The following is a 20,282-nucleotide window of genomic DNA, read 5'->3' on the forward strand; positions in this document are numbered from 1 at the left end:
AGTACACATCAGGACTTAAATAGTTAACACAAAGCAGTTTGACAAATCAGTTCAGGAAGCAGCTATGTGTGTATGAGAGAGTGGGACTTCGTATTTTGAAATGAGGTTATTAACTCTAGCCCCCACTTGCCTTCAGGCAAATTCATCTCTCCCCCTCCCACATACCCACCCAGCTCAGAGCGCCCAATGAAATGATAAGCACGTGGGTGGCCGAGGGTTTAAATTGACTGGCGACTGTGGAGTGCAGATCGCGGAGGGACGGTCCTCTCTTGCACAGAGAGCGTCGCCTCCCAGCGGGGAACTCCACCGGCCGGGGGAATTCAGGAGAGCCCTAGGCCCTGCCTGAGAGCATCTGTCAGTGCAGCTTCTCCCTGCCGAGCAGCCGGCTACCTCCCGCACTCTGGGGAAGAGGGGCGCTGGAGCGACGCGGGAGGGTCAGCCGGGACAAGCTGACCAGTAGGGGGGACGGGGCGCTCTGCTGCCTTGCCACTGGGAGATGGCGAAAGTGGGGTTCAAGATAGTGGTGGTCCTCTTTGTGTGGTGCGCGGCTCTGACAGTTGCCTTCGTGGGGATGACTTGTTACCTGCTGACAACTGGCGACTACAGGAAGGTAGGTGGACACCCCACGCTCGCCTTTCAACATCTCAGATGGGATCCTCTCCTTCCTACTCAGCCTACCCCCGTTCGACCGTCCACCGTCCGTAGGGGAGGTGGGGGCATAATTGCGAACCTCTTTGCATACCCCACCCTCCTCTGCCCTCCCGCCGCTAACTTGGTGTCAAAGCCGGGATCCCAGAGTGGAATTCCCTGCCGGAAGGTGCCTGGCTCCTCAGCAGAGGATAGGGGCAGGGAAATGTTGGCCTGGGCAACGGGCACGCCTCGGTTACGGTGAAGACCCCACCCTGATCTGTCAAGGGAAGGAGATGTTGGAGGCCAGATCCCATTCAAACCTTGTGTCTATCTCTATCTATCTATATTTCCCCATGCCTCTGTCTCTAGTACGTACATTTCTTTATCTCTCTCTCTCTTCCCCTCTATTTACCGCTCTTTCTGTGTCCTTTTATCTATATCTCTCTACCTTTGTTTCTCTTTCGCTCTCATTCACAAATAGGGTGATGCCTCTAGACATCACCCGGCCTTTGAAATCATGAAGCTGGAAGGCGAGACAGCGGCTATACTTTATTAGGAGTTTGAAGAGATTTGGCATGTCAACAAATACACCCAAAAGCTTCTATAGTTGCACCGTGGAGAGCATTCTGACAGGCTGCATCACTGTCTGGTACGGGGGGGCTACTGAATTCTGACAGGCTGCATCACTGTCTGGTACGGAGGGGCTACTGAATTCTGACAGGCTGCATCACTGTCTGGTACGGAGGGGCTACTGAATTCTGACAGGCTGCATCACTGCCTGGTACGGAGGGGCTACTGAATTCTGACAGGCTGCATCACTGCCTGGTACGGAGGGGCTACTGAATTCTGACAGGCTGCATCACTGCCTGGTACGGAGGGGCTACTGCTCAGGACTGAAAGAATCTGCAGAAGGTTGTAAATCTAGTATCTTGGGCACTAGCCTACAAAGTACCCAGGACATCTTTAGGGAGCGGTGCCTCAGAAAGGCAGCATCCATTACTAAGGACCTCCAGCACCCAGGGCATGCCCTTTTCTCACTGTCACCATCAGGTAGGAGGTACAGGAGCCTGAAGGAACACACTCAGCGATTCAGAAACAGCTTCTTCCCCTCTGCCGTCCGATTCCTAAATGGACATTGAAGCTTTGGAACCCACCTCACTTTTTTAATAACACGCACAAGGGTCCTGACGAAGGGTCTCGGCCCGAAACGTCGACAGATGCTGCCTGGCCTGCTGTGTTCCACCAGCATTTTGTGTGTGCTGTTTGAATTTTCCAGCATCTGCAGATTTCCTCGTGTTCACTTTTTTAATATACAGTATTTCTGTTTTTGCACATTATTTTAAATCTATTCGATATACATAATTGATTTACTTGTTTATCTATCATTATGTTTTATTTTATTTATTTATTTTTTTCTCTACTAGATTATGTATCGCATTGAACTGCTGCCGCTAAGTTAACACATTTCACCACACATGCCGGTGATAATAAACCTGATTCTGATTCTTTAGCAAGTTCCTCGACTTTCTCCCTCGAATCTCAGGAAAGGCGAGGGCTTCATTCCTTGTGACCTTATCATGACAAAGATTGGGACAAAATAACGCTGGCAGACAAGATTAAGGAAAATCCCAGGGCATTTCTTAAATACATTAAGGAGGAGTGTAGAATACTGAGGGTGCCCTTACAAAATCATGAGGGGTATTGATAGGGTGAGTGCACTCAGTCTTGGGTTGGGAAATCAAAACGAGAGGGCGCAGGTTAAGTTTGAGTGAAAAGATTTAATTAGAACTTGAGGGACAACATTTCTTTTACAGAGAATAGTTCATCTATTGAGTGATCTGCTGAAGTGGTTGAGGCAGGTGCAATAATTTCACGGATGGGTAAGGTTTGGAAGGTTATTGCCCAAACGCTGGCACATGGGATGACCTTAGATAGGGCATCTTGGTAGGTGTGGACTTGTTGCGCCGAAGGGTCTGTTTCTGGGCTATACCACGTTTCACCCCGCCCTCCTGATCTCTGTGGCCTACACAATTCCCCTGGGTTTTCCATTTCTCCGCGCCTTTGGCCGCTCTAATTCCTGGAACCCGCTCCCTTGGCTGAAACTGAAGAAGGTACGGGCCCTTTTTCCCCGGGGTTTGCCGCGGGTTACTGGTCTGGAGGCTCCCGGACAACCAGTTTTGCACTCTGGGTTGGGAACCGGGACTCGTTCGGTATGCATTTCCCAGCTGGTCCTCAGCTGAGCCCTGGGATAATGCGGGGGGTGGGGGGGGGGGCGTTAAATGCAGTGGTTGCTGTGGTAGCCCAGTATTCAAGAGTGCGTCCCGTACACAAATGGAAAGGGACGCAGAATAATTGTTATCAGGAGATTCTGCAGATGCTGGAAATCCAGAATAGCGCGCACAAAATGCTGAAGGAACTCAGCAGGTCAAGCATCATCCAAGGAAATTAATAAACAGTGGACGTACCGGCCCAAGACCCTTGATCAGGCCTGCTAACCTATTCATTTCTAGTCTGGGGTGCTGAAGAAGGATCTTGGCCCGAAGAATCGACTGTTTGCTGTTTCCACGGAAGCTGCCTGGCCCGCTGAGCTCCTTCAGAATTTTGTGTGTGTTGCTTCATTTCTAAATGCTGCTTGACCTGTGAAATAACTGTTACTCCGGATCCGATGCAACACAAAACAGCCACAATAAGATAAATAACACAGTAAGTATAACTATACAAGACCGTTTATATACATTGATTATATATCTATAAAGTGATAGAGGAGAGTCTGTACATAAGGTGACGTTGACAGGAAATGATAAGGTAGTGGTGGTTGGAGCTGTGGAGGGGTGGATGAGTGGGTGGAGGTGTTGATCAGTCTTTCTGCTTGGGGATAGTAACTGTCTTTGACTCTGGTAGTTCTGGCGTGGATGCTACCTTCCCTTCTCCCCAATGGAAATAGCTCAGAGTTCCACAGTGTGGCAATGAGCCATGAACCTCTGAACCTCCTTCCCAATTCAGAAGACTTAACAGAAGTTTTTGAAAAAATCCCAGCCCTGGTGCTTTCGTCTCCTAGTGTTATGTAGGTGTCTACTCCGTGGTGGGACATCCCTGGAGAACGGAGCAGTGGACTGTGCAGGGACTGGGATTGACAGCGGAGACAGCCGTCTCTGTCTTCCTGCAATCATGTTTTCACCGTGTTTCTCCAGCACTCTATTTCACCTCTGTCTCTTTATTGCCATTCGTTTCGTTATCAGTATCTGCCCCTCACTGTCCGCTGTCTGTTTTCTGCCCCTCACTGTCCGCTGTCTGTTTTCTGCCCCTCACTGTCCGCTGTCTGTTTTCTGCCCCTCACTGTCCGCTGTCTGTTTTCTGCCCCTCACTGTCCGCTGTCTGTTTTCTGCCCCTCACTGTCCGCTGTCTGTTTTCTGCCCCTCACTGTCCGCTGTCTGTTTTCTGCCCCTCACTGTCCGCTGTCTGTTTTCTGCCCCTCACTGTCCGTCTTATTTGTCTCCCCTTCCTTCAGTTACATTCTCATCACGCTGCTACACTCTTTACCAAGCTTTACCAATCTCTCTCTCTCTCTCTCTCTCTCTCTCTCTCTCTCTCTCTCTCTCTCTCTCTCTCTCTCTCTCTCTCTCTCTCCCCCTCCCTCCCTCCCTCCCTCCCCTCAATCCGGATGAAGGGTCTCGACCCGAAACATTAACTCTTTATTCCCATCCATAAATGCTGCCTGACCTGTCGAGCTCCTCCAGCACATGTGTACATCTCTCGATCAATCCTAGTCTGTCGCACACCTCTCTCTTCCCCCGCTCGTCTCTTCCCTCCCCCTCTTTCGCTACCCCTCTGCCTCACACCACACTCCCATTTTTCTTCTCCTGCCCCTTCCCCCGTCTCCCTGACTTGCTCCCTCTCCCCACGCACCTATTATTCTCCTGCTACCCCTCTGCCTCACGCCACACTCCCATTTTTCTTCTCCTGCCCCTTCCCCGTCTCCCTGACTCGCTCCCTCTCCCCACGCACCTATTATTCTCCTGCTACCCCTCTGCCTCACACCACACTCCCATTTTTCTTCTCCTGCCCCTTCCCCCGTCTCCCTGACTCACTCCCTCTCCCCACGCACCTATTATTCTCCTGCTCCCCCTCCCGCTATTTCCCCGTCTCTCCTACTGCCCCTGTCTTTTCCCCATCTCTCGCCCTGCCCCTCCCCTCCCCTCCGTCCTGTCTTGTTGCTTGCTGCCTTTCAAAACACACCCATTTTTCTGCCTCGCCCCGCTCCCTCTCTCAATGACAGTAGTGAGTAGCGTCTCCCTCCGCCCCACCCTCCGGTTTTGACCTCAGGTTGAGCGGTTGCCGGTCACTTGTCGCTTCCATGGCGAGGCCCGCATCTACTCCCAGGGACGACCCAAGCTCCACCCGTGGGTGGCTCCAGGTAGGCCCGCACCGTCCAAGCTCCCATTTTTTCGGATAGGGTCGAGCCACGCCGGAAATCCGGGGTTAAATCCGCGACCCGGCGCCGCGGAGAACGGCTGCAGCACAGAAGGAGTTAAACTCCCGTGTGTGGGTCAGGCTGAAGGGAGGTGTTCGGAGAGGAACCGCCCTGAGAGACGAGTCACGCAGCTCGGCGCCTCAGACTACTGACATATCTATCTGCTCAGTGCCGGCCGCTGGGACAGCAGTCAATCTGGACCTTGGCCCGAGCCGTCTAAGAAACAACGCCACACCCAAAGGCTTGCAGAGAGCTGGAACCCGCTCCGCAAGGAGGGCCGGGTTTCTAAATCACTCCGGAAAAGTCGTGAGCACCTGAGTTAGAAAAAAAAGGAGCGTGAGCACGGACAGGATCGGGAGCGTTGGGCAGAATGGCCTCTTCTCCTGTCTGCGGAACGACTTGAATGGGTTGATCCCCCACGCTGCTCTGCCAGCTGGAGGGTTACCCTGTCGTCTTTAATGGGGGAGAGGCGAGTGGCGAGCAGGGAGACGGGAGTGGAGAGCAGAGCAGAAAAAAAAGCAGAGAGAAGGGGCGGAACAACAGCATTCAGAGAGTCAGTCTGCTGAATGAGAGAGTGAGAGTGCAGGATCAGAGGGAATGCCACAGACTGAGGAAGAAAGATAGAAGATTAAGGATGAATTTTATTTGTCACATACATTGAAACATAGTGAAATGTCATTTGTGTCAAATCCAGTCAGCTAGAATTGTGCTGGGGCCACACACACAAAATGCTAGAGGAGCTCAGCAGGCCAAGTAGCATCTGGGAAAAGAGTACAGTGGTGGAGGGAGAGAGTGTGTGCAAGGGCAGAAAGGTGGAGTGCAGGGCAGAGAGGGGGAAGGTGGGGACAGAGCGAGCAGGAGCAGCTATTGAAGGAGAGAGTGCAGGAGCAGAGAGAGGGAGGAAACACGGCCAGTGTATTTGAATAAACTGAGAAGAAATGGGAGGTGGAGGAAACGAAACAGCAGAGTAGGCAGAAGGTGAAAGAAGAAAGTTGTCCTGAGTTCTGATTTGGACCGCAGAATGATGGAGTGGGCACTGGGTGAAAGTGAAAGCTCAGGAGGGTGGAACAGAGGAATGAGCACAGAGGAGTTTGCAGAGAAACTGATAGAGGTGACAGGAGGAGAGAAGAAGCGATTTCATTAGCAAGTGGGGGTGAGTGGGTGTGTTGGAACTCAACTGGCCGAAAGGATGGGGAAGAGAGAAACCCTCCCATAGTGGACCATGTCCTGGGGGTTGGGAGCAGAGTAAAGCCAATTCCCAGAATATGAATCAGGTTTATAATCACTGACATATGTTGTGAAGTTTGCTGTTTTGGCACAGTACAACGGTACAAGATGTAAAAAAAAAATTACCATAAGAAATATAAAATATATTCAGTAGTGCAAGAAGAGAGAAAATCGTTCATGGGTTCATGAAGCTGTTCCTAAAATGTTGTATGAATGTCTGAAGGCTCCTATAACTCCTCCCTGATGATAGTAAAGATGACAGGACATGTCCCGGATGGTGAGGATATTTAGTGGTGAATGCCACCTTTTGAAGCGGCCTGGATGCTGGGGAGGCTAGTGGCCATGATGGAGCTGGCTGAGTGTTCAACTTTGTGTAACTTTTTTCCAATCCTGTGAAGTGACCAGAAAATGATGCAGCCAGTCAGAAAGCTGTCTCCGGTAGATCTGTATACCCTGGAGTGGTGGGGGCTGAGGAGGAGACCTGATTGACTGCCCAAAGCAATGCGGGGGACACAGGGGAGAGAACATAGAGGTATAAGATGATGAAGGGCATTGATCATGTTGATAGCCAAAGGCTGAAATGGCTAACACGAGAGGGCATATTTTTAAGGTGGCTGAGAAAAGGTATTGAGGGGATGTTAAGGGTAAGTTTTTCACACAGAGAGTGGTGAGTGCGTGGAAAGCACTGCCAGCGATGGTGGTGGAAGTGGATACGATAGGGTCTTTTAAAAGCCTCTCGGATAGGTACATGCTTAGAAAAATAGAGCTCTATGTGCTAGGGAAATTCTAGGCAGTGTCTAGAGTAGGTTGCTTAGCTGGCACAACATTGTGGGCTGAAGGGCCTGTAATGTGCTGTAGATTTCTATGATCTATTGAGCATCTTTCCCTGTGTCAGAGGTATCTAAAACAAAGGCCACAGGTTGAGGAGTCATTCAGAAAGCCTGTGATTATTGTTGTCATAGGCATACTTACACAGGATACATGAATTCTGTCTGCATCTTTCCCCTTTCTCTCGCATCCTGATGAATGCTCATGTCCCAAAATGTCAGCATTCATTCCCCTCCACAGATGCTGTCTGATGTGCTGAGTTCCTCCTGCATTGTGCTTCCAGCATCTGCAGAGTCTTCTGTGTTTGTGCAGTGTCACGGCCTGTTGTGCAGTTAGAGGAGTGAGTATGTGTGTTGGGAGAGGGGAATGAGACTTGTTTTACTGTTGTTGTTTGTGTTGCTCGATGTGATCTGTTTTGTTGTGGTCTGTGTTGTGTTGTTCTGCCGAACAAGGTGGGCATGCTATGTTGGCACAGAATATGTGGCAACATACGGGCTGCTGCCCCCCAGTACATCCTTGGGTTGTGTTTAGAGTCATAGAGAAGTAAGCGCAGAAACAGGCCCATCTGGTCCATGCTGTAAAAACATTTAAACTTCTATGCCCACTGACCTGCACTGGGGCCATAGCCCTCCATATCCCTACTATCCATGTATCTATCCAAACTTTTCTTAAACGTTATGAACAACCTTGTATGGACCACTTATTCTGGCAGTAATTCCACACTCTCATGCCCCTCTGAGTGAGGAAGTTCCACCTCATGTTCCCCTTAAACTTTTCGCCTTTCACCCTTAAGCCATGGCTTCTGGTTGTAATCCCACCCACCCTCAGTGGAAAAAGCCTGTTTCCATTTCCCTAGCTATATCCCTCATAATTTTATATACCTCTATCAAATCTCGTCACAATCTCCTGCATTCTAAAGAACACAATCCTAACCTATTCAATGTTTTCTTATAACTCAGGTTCTCCAGACGCAGCAACATCCTTGTAAGTTTTCTCATGTACTCTTTTAACCCTATCTACATCTTTCCTGTTGGTAGGTGACCAAAACTGCACATTAATTAGGCCTCACTGTCTTGCATAACTTCAAAACAACATCCCATCTCCTGCACCCAATCCATTGATTTATGAAGGGCAATGCGCCAAAATCTTCCTTTATGACCCTATATGCCTGTGGTGCCACTTTCAGTGAATTACGTACCTGTATTTCACTCTATGTTTCCAAGTGCATGTGATAAATCGATCTGAAAATTAGCTTTTTGCTGCAGCAACACAAAAGGACATAAATCAGACTTACATAACAAAAAATAACAGCACTCGTGAGGGGCAGGGAGAGGGGTATAAAGTCTGAGCATAAGGTGTTAGGTAAAGGTGGGAGAGGGGAGGATGAAGGAAGAATCAATGGATTGAGTACAGGAGATGGGATGCTTTGAAGTTATGCAAGAAGCTAGGAGGTGATAGGTGGAAGAGGCGGTGGGCTGAAGAAGGAATCTAATAGGAGAGGAGAGTGGATAATGGGAGAAAGGGAAGAAGGAGGGGAACCAGAGGGAGGTTAAAGGCAGGTGAGAGGGGGACCAAAGTGATGAAAAAGAAAGAGGAGTGGGAGAAATTGCCAGAAGATAGAGAAATCGATATCCATGCCATGAGGTTTAAGGCTACCCAGGCAGAGTATGAGATTCAAAAGCAAACACGAGGAAATCTGCAGATGCTGGAAATTCAAGCAGCACGCACAAAATGCTGGTGGAACACAGCAGGCCAGGCAGCATCTATAAGGAGAAGCACTGTCGACGTTTCGGGCCGAGTCTGCTGTGTTCCACCAGCATTTTGTGTGTGTTGCCAGAGTATGAGGTGTTGCTCCCCCAGCTGACTGTGGCTTCATTCTGGCTGTGGAGAGACGTGTCAGAATTTCACCTCCCACCTGCCAGCTTGTACTCCTTTTCCTCTCCCACTGCCTTCTTATTCACGCTCCTTCCTTCCCAGTCCTGACGAAGGGTCTTGGCCAGAAATATAGGGACTGCATATTCCCCTCCTTAGATTCCCCTCCATATACCCCTGCTGAGTCCCTCCAGCAGTTTGAGTGTGTTTTGAGCATTTTGACTTCCAGCATCTGCAGAATCCCTTGTGTTTATGAGGAAAATCTGGCAGTGTTTCTTCACAAGTGGGTTGTGTTCCCCGGGACACAAGGAAGGCCCATTTCCCCTTCGCATGTCCTCCTGATAACCTGCCCCAATCTGACAATGGTGCAGAAATCCCTGCAGCCCATTCCCTGACTCCTTCACCCCAACAACCTTTAGACCAGGGGCTCCCAACCTGGGGTCCACGGGCCCCATGGATAATGGTAGGGTGTATGGCATAAAAAGGATTGGGATTGCCTTAGACCATCACTGTGCAAAGAGTCAGAGAAGACTTTGGTGCTTTTCCCGTCTAGTCTACCTAAGCTCATCACCCCTGCTGGGTATAGGCAGTGGACAGCAGCTTGCCAGGGCCCTCTGTCCTGGGCCAGTCTTTCAAGTTGCCCCCAGGTGTTTCCTTCCTCTCCCGGGGTAAGATCCTTAAGCTTTGTTTGGCATTTCCGGAGCGTGCCAAATGCTTAATCCCCATGCTCAACCCACCTCCGGCTGTGGGACCATCCATAGCAGAGTTCATCCAGTCCATGCTGAACTATGAGTCTGCCTAGTCCCATTGTGCTGCTACTGAAATCACACTGACTGTGTTCTGCTAGTGGAACATTTAGAACAGTTGAGCCTCACCCGTTCTCCTTGTAATTTGAATATGATTAAGTGGGAAGCACAGAAGGTGAGGGAATTCCCCAAAGTGAGGTAATGGTTTAGTTATTGCACACAGGGAGTCTTGACAGCCTGACACTGTGTGATTTCAGTAATCAAGAGTGCTTCAGTGCACTCTTCTCTGCTCTCCACACGACCTCTCCCTGTGGCAGGCCTGGCCACCTCTGCAAGGGTGGACGGGGAGTGGGGAGTCAAGTCAAAGGACCAAAATCACAGCTATCAGGCCAGTTTAATTTAATGTCTAACCCTCCCCCTCCCCCCTAGTCTCCCTCTCTCCTTTATATCTACTATTCCACCTCCCACTCTGTGCCCCACTCCCCCTATTTTTTTTATTTTTCTTACCCTTGCCCTCTTTTCATCTCTACCCCTCCTGATCTCTGTCAAAGCTCCTCACTCTCACCTTCTCTCTTCCCCTTCTGCTTCACCCCTCCTTACTGTTGTTACTGCTCTTTCCCCCTCTCTTTCCCCCTCTCTTTCCCCCTCTCTTTCCCCCTCTCTTTCCCCCTCTCTTTCCCCCTCTCTTTCCCCCTCTCTTTCCCCCTCTCTTTCCCCCTCTCTTTCCCCCTCTCTTTCCCCCTCTCTTTCCCCCTCTCTTTCCCCCTCTCTTTCCTACTTTTCCTGTCCCTTTGTCTTTGATTCTCCCTCTTCTGTCTCTCCCCCTTCCTCACTCTCTTCTTTTTCCTCCTCCCTTTTCCCTTCCTTTTCCCCTCCTTTCTTTATGTCTTGTCTCTGCTTCTCTCAGGGATCACATATCCTTCGCTCTGACTCCCACGGTCACAAGCCTTTCCCGTCCAGCCTTTCCCCAGAAGACAACTCACCTATTTCAGCTGTAAACTGAGTGAGGAACCAAACTCCAGGCGAGTGCCCTCTATAACTAAAGTTCAACTTCCCTCCTTTTTCATTCAAATCCCCTCACAATAACATGAGCTGTAGACAAAGCGGAACCAGCAATTTTGCTTTGAGGATTTCCAGAAGGTATTGGTTTATTAATGTCACATACACCAAAATCCAGTGAAGAGGTTTCCACCACTCATTCTACCTTTGCTGCCATTCGCCGTACAGAATTGGTATAGGTAAATTGTGAAGAAGCATAAGAAAGCTCCGGGGGATACTGATAGGTTAGTTACTGGGCACCATTTCCCACCATAGGTGCTGTCTGACTTGTCGAGTTCTTCCATATTTTGCTCAGGATACAGAGCTTCTTGTGTTAGTGAAAAGCTTTCGTTTGCATGCCATTCAGGCAGATCGTTCCGTACGTAATACATCGAGAAAGTACTGACAGAAAACAGTAGATTTCGATTCATGGACCGGCACGTTAGCATAGCGATTAACATATCACTATTACTGCACCAGCGACCCAGCTTCAATTCTGCCGCTGTCTGTGAGGAGTTTGTACGTTCTCCCCATGACTGCGTGGTTTCCTCTGGGTGCTCTGGTTTCCTCCCACGTTCTAAAGGTGTGGGTTAGTAGGTAAGGTGGTCACATGGTGTAATTGGGTGGTGTGGGCTCGTTGGGGCAGAAGGGCTGGTTAATGTGCTGTATCTTTTTTTAAAAAAAGTCATTTATTAGATTAGGTGCATTTATTAGTCACACGTACATCAAAACATTCAGTGAAATATGTTGAATGTGTTAACAAGCGACACCAATCTGATGAAACTTGGGGGCGGGGCATAATGGGTGTAAGTAGTGTTATAGTTAGAGAGAAAGTACAGTGTGGGAAAACAACAAACATGCAAGGGCCAAGACGAGGCAGATTGGGAGATCAAATATTCATCTGTAATGTATGAAAGGTCTGTCCAAGAGTTTAGTAATGGCAGGGAAGAAGCTGTCCTTGAGTCTGGTGGGACATGCCTTGTATCTTCTACCTGATGGGAGCGGGGGAAAAAGGGAATGTCCAGAGTGGGTGGGGTCTTTGATTATAGAACATAAAACATAGAACAGTTCACTACAAGAACAGACCCTTCAGCCCACAATGTTGTACTGGACCAAATAACTTAGTAATCAAAGGATGAGTAAACTGATGTCTCCTGCTTGTCGTCTGTCCGTATTCTTCCATTTTCCTCACATTCATATGCCTATGTAAACATCTCTTAAAAGTCTCCAATGTTTCTGCCTCTGCAACCACCTCAGGTAGCACGTTCCAAGCACTGTGCTTTTTCCCTCACACCCCCTTTGAAATTACCCCCTCTCACCTTTAAATGCATACCCTCCAGAATTAGCCATTTCAATGCAGGAGAAGGGATATTGACCGTCTGCTCTATAAACCACTATCAAATCTCCCCTCAGCCTCTGCCACTTCAAATAGAACAACCCACGTTTATCCAACTTCTCGTTCTGGCACATGCCCTGTAATGCAAGCAACATCCTGGTGAACCTCCTCTGCAGCAACTCCAAAGCCTCAGCATTCTCCTCATAGTGGGGTGATCAGAACTGTATGCAATACTCCAGATGGGGCCTAACATAGCTTCCTGACTTTTGAACTCAAAGCTTTGACTAGTAAAGGCACGCTATCTGTGTGCCTTCTTAATGACCCTATCATGAGGAATGAGAAATTAGACAAAGGCAATGGAAGCCTGGTTACTCTGGACCTTTTGGGCCAAAGGGCCTTTTCCCTGCCCTGTGACTCTTTGATTCAACCGCTAACAGTTTCAATAGCTTTATCAGCACCTTTGATATGAATTGTGAAACTTGTCCTCAGCACAGACCTTGTTAGATCTTGCCAAGCAAAGAAAGGCCTGCTTATGCCTATTTCTTGCTGCTCAACAAGCCGAACTTTGAGCTACATCAGAAGATCACCTCCCACACCATCAGGTTTTCAGTTTTACAATATCCCTTGATGTGGCAACCTTATCAAAAGCCCCATGGAAATCTAAACCTTGTGATTTGTTGAACACACATATTCAAAGAACAATAAACTGGCCAGACGCATTTGTGCTGTGTCCCAGCGCATCCACAGATGGGCTGGAACACAGAATACAGAAATGTACAGCACATTAAAGGCCCTTCGGCCCCCAATGTTGTGCCAACCATGTAACCTACTCTACAAACTGCCTAGAATTTCCCTACCGCATAGCCCTCTATTTGTCTAGGCTCTATGTACCTATCTAAGAGTATCTTAAAAGACACTATTGTATCCACCTCCACCACCACCACCAACAGTGCACCCACCACTCTGTGTGGGAAAACTTACCCTTGACGTCCCCTTGGTACCTATTTCCAAGCACCTTAAAACTATGCCCCCTTGTGTTAGCCATTTCATCCCTGGGAAAAAGCCTCTGGCTATCCACACGATTAATGCCCCTCATCATCTCATAGACCTCTATCAGGTCACCTCTCATCCTCCGTCGCTCCAAGCAGAAAAGGCCAAGTGAATTATTCTCATAAGGTATGCTCTCCATAACATCCTTGTATCAGGGTTTTGGGTTGTTGAACATACGACACTCTCACCCAGGTGACCTAACCAGGGTTGATCAGGCCCTGGCTTCTGTCTTAGTAGGTCATACCTCTTGATCCATATGTCCATCTGGAGTCTCACTCAGGAGCCTGTGATGGTCCTGACAGCTCTTTTCTTTGCAGCTCCTGTAATGTCAAGGAGAGAGTAGGATCTGTACAGTGAGCAGCCAGCAAAACTGATACAACTCACCTCGCGCCGTGCCCTCCTCCCCTGTCCCTGGCACTGCTCTACCAGCTCCTGGTATTTGGTTTTCTTACATTCACACACCACCTCAATCTGGTCTTCCCAAGGCACTGTCAGTTCCACCATGAGCACCTGCTTTGAAACTTGACGATGGATCTCGGCCCAAAATCTTCCTATAGATGCTGCCTGGCCTGCTGCATTCCACCAGCATTTTGCGTGTGTTACACGATGAAGTTGATGGTTTTGTTGCAAAGTTTGCAGATGATACAAAGATGAGTGGAGGGGCAGGTATTTTTGAGGAAATAGACTACAGAAGGGCTTGGACAGATTAGGAGAATGGACAAAGTAGTGACAGATGGAATACAGTGTCGGGCATGCACTTTGGATGAAGAAATGTAAGTGCTGACTATTTTCTAAATGAAGAGAAAATACAAAAAAAGACATGAGCCCAAAGGGACTTGGGAGCCCATGTGCAGGATTCTCTAAAGGTTAATTTGTAGGTTGAGTCAGTGGTGAGGAGGGCAAATGCAAAGTTGGCATTCATTTCAAAAGGACTAGAACATAAAAGCAAGGATGTAATGTTGAGACTTTATAAAGCGCTGGTGAGGCCTCACTTGGAGTATTGTGAGCAGTTTTGGGCCCCTTATCTTGGCAAAGATGTGCTGCAATTAGAGAGGTTTCAAAGGAGGTTCGCAAAAATAATTCCGGGATTAAGCAGCTTGTCATATGAAGAGTGTTTAGCTCTGGGCCAGTATTCACTGGAATTCAGAAGAATGAGGGATGACTTAATTGAAACCTATCGAATGGTGAAAAGCCTTGATAGAGTGGATGTAGAGAGGATGATTCTTATGGTGGGAGAGTCTAAGACCAGAGGGCACAACCTCAGAATAGAGTGACATCCTTTTAGATTGGAGATGAGGAGGAATTTCTTTAGCCAGAGAGAGGTGAATCTGGCAGCTGTGGAGGCCAGATGTTTATGTATCTAAGGCGGATAGATTCTTGATTAGTCAGGGCATGAAGGGATATGGAGGAAAGGCAGGAGATTGGGGTTGAGAGGAAAAATGGATCGGCCATGATGAAATCGCAGAGCAGACTTGATGGGCCAAATGGCCTGATTTTGTTCATATGTTATGAACATGTTCTCATGGTCTTATAATGTTAAGGTGACTGTACAGGGGTGATGTGAGAGGTAAGTGTTTTACAGAGAGAGTGGCAAGTGCTTGGAACACCCAGGTGAGAGAGGCAGTTACATTAGGGACACCTGAGAAGTTGCTAGATAGAACACAGATGAGAGAAGAATTGAGGGCTTTGTAGGAGGAATGGGTTAGATTAATCTTAGAGTAGGTTAAAAGGTCAGCACAACATTGTGGGCTGAATAGCTTGTAGCGTGCCTAGTGTTCTATGTTCCAAAATGCTGGAGGAACTCGGCAAGCCAGGCAGCAACTATGGAGGGAGTGAAGACTCTATGTTTCTAGTAGCTTGAACTTATTTCTTGAAGGTTTATGTTAAGATAACTGTTTCCTGCTTTCTGTTTCCCTTTTTTCATTAAATAAAAAGAAACGTTATTTTCCTCTCCAGTGGAATCTTCCCCAGACTTGGGGAGTTTTGGAAAATTAAACCCAAAAGAACTATCTCACCAGGATGCTCCTGTCCCGTGTTCTATAATGCAGGGAGTTTCCAGTTCAGTGAGAGCTAAGATTGGAAGGAGGTCTCATCTGAGCTCTTGTCTCTGAGACATGGAGAGTATACAACAAACAGTACACCCCGGTAGTTCGGGTCGGCGCAGCAGCAGAGAGATTAGCGTAATGCTATTGCAGCACCAGCGACACGGGTTCAAGTCCTGTCGCTGTCCTTAGAGAGTTTGTCCGGCCCCTCCGTGACCACACGGGTTTTCTCTGGATGCTCCAGGCACTTCGTTGGTGCAGAAAGCGGGATGCCTCTTTCAGGTTGCCCAATCTTTGGACTGTGTTGGTTGTTGACACAACTGACGCACTTCACTGTATGTTTCGATATTCTGATGTGCATGTGACAAATGAGGCTAATCCTTAAGACTTGATCTTTAACAGAAGTAAGCCACTGAAAAATATGTGGCTTAGAATAATAATGGTTAATACTTCCTCCTTATCCATCAATAAAGATGACTGTTTGGCAGAGAACAAAGCTGAATAAACTCCTCAGAGGAATTGAGCAATTTGCAGTTGTGTGGGTCAGAGTCAGTTGTTTCACTTTGTGAATGGAATTCCCTGCCTGAGGTATGTAACCAACATTTGCATTTTGGTGTAGTGGTTAGCATCGTGCTACTAGAGCACCAGGCACTTGGGTTCAATTCCCACTGCTGTCTGTAAGGAGATTCTGCATTCTCCCTGTCACTGCGTGGGTTTCCTCCGTGTGCTCTGATTTCCTCCCACATTCCAAAGACGTACTAGTAGGTTAATTGATCACGTGGATGTAATTGGACAGGCTTATTGGGCCGGAAGGGCCTGTTACTGTGCTGCCGTCGTCATTATGTGTCGTGTCGTATGAATTGGGCGATCGTGGTCTTCCCATGATCAAGACTGTTCTTGGCAAGTTTTTGTACATTAGTGATTTGCCATTGCCTTGTGGGCAGTTTCTCTACAAGACTGGTGAACCCAGCCATTCTCAATACTCTTCAGAGATTGTCTGCCTAGCATCAGTGGTCACATAACCAGGACTTGTGATCTGCACCAGCTGCTCAAACGGCCATCCACCACCTGCTGCCATGGCTTCACGTGACCCTGATCAGGGGAGGGGGCTCTAAGCAGGTGCTACACCTTGCCCAAAGGTGACCTGCAGGCTAGCGGCAGGAAGGAGCGTCTTACATCTCCTTTGTTATCTCCACCCTGCCACCTGTATCTCTCCGTCCCTGGATATTCACGTGTCTACTGAACAGCCTCTTTAACTCCACTGTTGTATCTGCTTCCAACACATCCCTGGCCGTGTGTTCTGGGAGCCCTCACTCTCTGCATGCACATCTCCTTTACACTTCCCACTCTCACATTAAATGTGTGTCCTCTAATTTTTAATGTTTCTGCTCCAGGGGAGAAGATTCTGAATGTCTACTTTATCTCTGCCTCCATAATTTTATAAACTTCTGTCAGGTTTCCCCTCAGCTTCTGACACTCCAGAGAAACAACCCAGGTTTCCAGGTTTGTCTAAACTCTCCATGCCCTTTAATCCAGGGAGCACCCTGCTAAACTTCTCTCCAAAGCCTATGCATCCTTCCTGTAATGGGGCAACCAGAACTGTACACAATACTTCGAGTGCAGCTTAACCGAGGTTGCAAAGTGACTCCTGACTCTTTCACTCATTGCCCGACCAGTGGAGGATAGCATGCCTTTACCTCCAAGATCCCTCTGTACATCAAAGCTCCTACAGAGGCAGCAAAAAGAGTTTGCAGAGTCCATAGAGGCTAGTTCCTGTCATGTGCAGAGCAGTGTCTCTGTGGTCACATGCAGAGAAGTTGTCATGTCAAGCCGTTATACATTCAGACAGAATGGTGCATCAATAGAGATTGGTTAGGGTCGATGGGGATATTAGTATTTCCTAATGCTGGTGAGGGACTTTTGTTGTTTCTAATGCCAGCAGTTTTTCTATTCACACTTTAAATAGATTTTTGTCAAGCTACTCCTCCAGCTCATGGCCGCATCAAAGGTCTGCACTAAAGCTGTGTCAGATCTTGGTCAGGGGGCATGTTTGGACGAGGTGGAGGACACTCCTGGGTTGGGGCACCACAGGGGCAAGCTGGGGTTCGTCAGCTGCTCCATCGATGTAGTGTTCGCGCTGTTTTGGTATGTCAACTTCTGAATCTATTTGCCCCGGCCAGTTTTTTCCTGGTTGCTGTAGCAAAGCCCGGGAGGAGCGAGGTGGGGTTGTCGATCGGATCTCTGTTGGGGGAGGGGTGGGTCCGTGTCGGTGTCCCAGTACTGGTGCCATTTCAGGATTTGAGTCGGTAAGTTGGAGGAGCATTTTCGATGAGTTTATGAACTGGAATGTTGTTGGGCACATTTGGATACACTTGTAGAGTTTTGCTGAAGTTACTCTTCTACGGATCTCCAGGCATACGATTCCACTCATTTTTGAGAGCCATTGGACAGGTGTGGATTTCAGGCTCCTGAGAATATTCTCATAGAAGTAAGACCCATTGGGCCATTTGACCCATCAGTTCTGCTCTGCCATTCCATCATGTCTAATTTAATAATAATGACCTCTTTACAGAGCACTTTTAATACAAATGATGTCATTCAAAACACTTTACAATGGGACAAGATGAAAATGAAAGATAAAAGATGTTGGTTAAATAAATAGCCTTTGAGCTGGTGTTTAAAAGTGCAAGCTGAGCCTGAATCCCTTATGAGGTTCAAGTTTATTGCAGGGTGTGAATGGCCACCTCACTTTCTAAGGTCCAACAGAGGCAAGTATCTTGGGTAGATGCTGTTACCCAGAGGCACGAGGGTGTTGACCGTCCATTTCCTGTCACAGATGTTGCCTGACCTGCCGAGTTCCTCCAGCACTTTTGAGTGCAGATGTTGATTCCTGGGCCTGGAAGGGCAGTGGGGCTTGCCCGATGGGAGGAAGTGGCGACTTCTCTGGATGCATGTTATTACTTGTTAACTTATTTGTGGTAATATTACTTTGTGTTGAGTGTGAGTAATATATGTACTGCGTTGTGCGCCTTGGTCGGAGGAAAGTTGTTGCGTTTGGCAGTATAGATTACACAGTTGAATGGCAACAAACTTGAACTTGAGGTAAATTGAACCCAGACTTGCAGGAAGAATGAGAGGCCTCTGTGTGGTGCTCAGGACTCCGAGAGACGGGTGGTTGCTGACCGCTGCTGGCTCAGGCTCAGGGAGCCGGTATCCGGTGATGGGACAACTTCCCAGGAAGGGAGAACAACTTGGGTCTCGATTTCGGGAGTGTCTGAGTGAACTTTGACAGTGATGCACAATTATCAGTGCTCTCAGGATATGTCAGCCCTATTCCAGTGGCGGTTTCTGCAGAGTCTGTCGGTGGACCCCGTCCCCTGGTAAAGGGGCATGTTCAAAATCTTTGAGATTCATTTTCTTGCAGGCATTTACAGTAAAATAAAATGTAACAGAAGTTACAAAAATCTGTACACCAACAAAGACTGGCAAACACCCAATGTGCAAAAAGAAGACAAATTGTGCACACAAGAAAAAGTAATAATACTGAGAATGAGAGTGGTAGAATCTTTGAAAGTGCATCTGTAGGTCACGCAGTCAGCTGTGCTGAGTGAAGCTATCCATGCTGGTTCAGGAGCCTGACGGTTGTAGGGTAATAAATGTTCATGAACCTACAATTTGTGTACCCCTGCCCGACGGTAGTGATGAGAGGAGAGCGTGGCCTGGATGGTGGATGCTACTTACTTGTGGAAGTGCTCCTTGCAGATGTGCTCAGTGGTGGGGAGACCTTCACCTGTGATGGACTGGGCAGTGTCCACCACTTTCTGTTAGTTTCATTTGTACTGGCCACCGTGCTGGGAGTTCCTGAGTGGCAAATAAAACTATATTCCACTGCTGAACAAAAATCCACTGAAATTTGGCAGCGTGTCTCTACATTCAACCGAAACTGTGTGGGAGTGCAAGGAACTTCACAAGGGAATGTACATTAAGCATTTATACTCACTGTCTCTGATTAAGATCCTCGGCAATCTAGGGGCTTCCCCTCCATGACTGACTGTTGGAGGGACATTTCCTTTGGACGAGCCCCTTCCATCTGATCACTGGCCAGCTCCCAGTGTTCAGTCTGAAATGAAACAGGTTTTGGTGCAGGTTTGAGCTTTGCAAGGCTTGGGTTTGTTTAATTATTTTGTGATACAGTGGGGAATAGACCCCTCTGGCCCTGCAAGTCATGCTGCTCCAAAACCCCAACTAAAGCTGATCTAATCACAGGACGACTTACAATGACCAGTTAACCTACTGACTGTGGGAGGAGACTGGAGCACCTGGGGAAAACCCATGCATTCCATGGGGAGGACATACAGAGTCTCCTTATAGAACAGTACTGAAATTAAACTCTGAACTCCAGGATGCCCTGAGCTGTAACAGCTACGTGCCAACTGCTATTAATATGGTGGCCCTTTTTAATTCTCTCCATTTCACATGGAGGCGTTGCCGTAGAGGCATGCAGTAGTACAGCACAGAAAGAGGCTCTTCAATCCCCCCTGCCGACCATCACTACCAGGTTCCTCACGTTTATCGCTGTTAGAATCAGGTTCATTGTCGCTGATGTATGTTGTGAAATGTCTACTTCTGTGGCAGTGCAGGGATAACAAATTACTACAAGTTACAGTTTTTAAAAAAATTGAGTGCAAAAGAGGAACAGAGAGGTAGTATTAATGGGTTCGTATCCCATTCAGAAGTTTGAGAGCAGAGGGGAAGAAGCTGTTCCTAAAATGCTGAGTATGGCTCTTCAGTCTCCAGCACCTCCTTTCCCCGATGGTCCTTACGAAGGATGCCACGTCCATGAAGCACTGCCGTTGGGAAGATGCCCTCAGTGGTGGAGAGGGTGCAGCCCACATGAACTCGGCCGAATGTACAACTCTGTGAAGCCTCTCTTTAGTGACATACAACATCTCCTGAAATTCCTAACGAAACATAGCCACTAGCATGCCTTCTTCGTGTCTGCATTAACAAGTTGGACTCAGGATTGATCTAACACAAGTTTC

General features: G+C 48.1%; 1 protein-coding gene across 2 annotated transcripts in view; it reads left to right on the top strand.

Annotated features, from left to right (window-relative positions):
* The first annotated feature begins 265 nt into the window (after positions 1-265).
* Positions 266-20,282, top strand: part of LOC140719692 (tumor necrosis factor-like) — a 43,773-nt gene continuing 23,756 nt past the window's right edge. The window contains exon 1 of one of the 2 annotated variants that reach the window (XM_073034495.1): positions 266-610. In XM_073034495.1, coding sequence (XP_072890596.1) covers positions 497-610 — 114 coding nt within the window. In that variant the 5' untranslated portion in view covers positions 266-496. Of the gene's footprint in view, positions 611-4,899; positions 5,045-20,282 lie in introns of those variants that run through there. The other variant, XM_073034501.1, reaches the window with a different exon arrangement.

The sequence above is a fragment of the Hemitrygon akajei genome, chromosome 2, assembly GCF_048418815.1.
Source record: "Hemitrygon akajei chromosome 2, sHemAka1.3, whole genome shotgun sequence".
NCBI lineage: Eukaryota > Metazoa > Chordata > Chondrichthyes > Myliobatiformes > Dasyatidae > Hemitrygon > Hemitrygon akajei.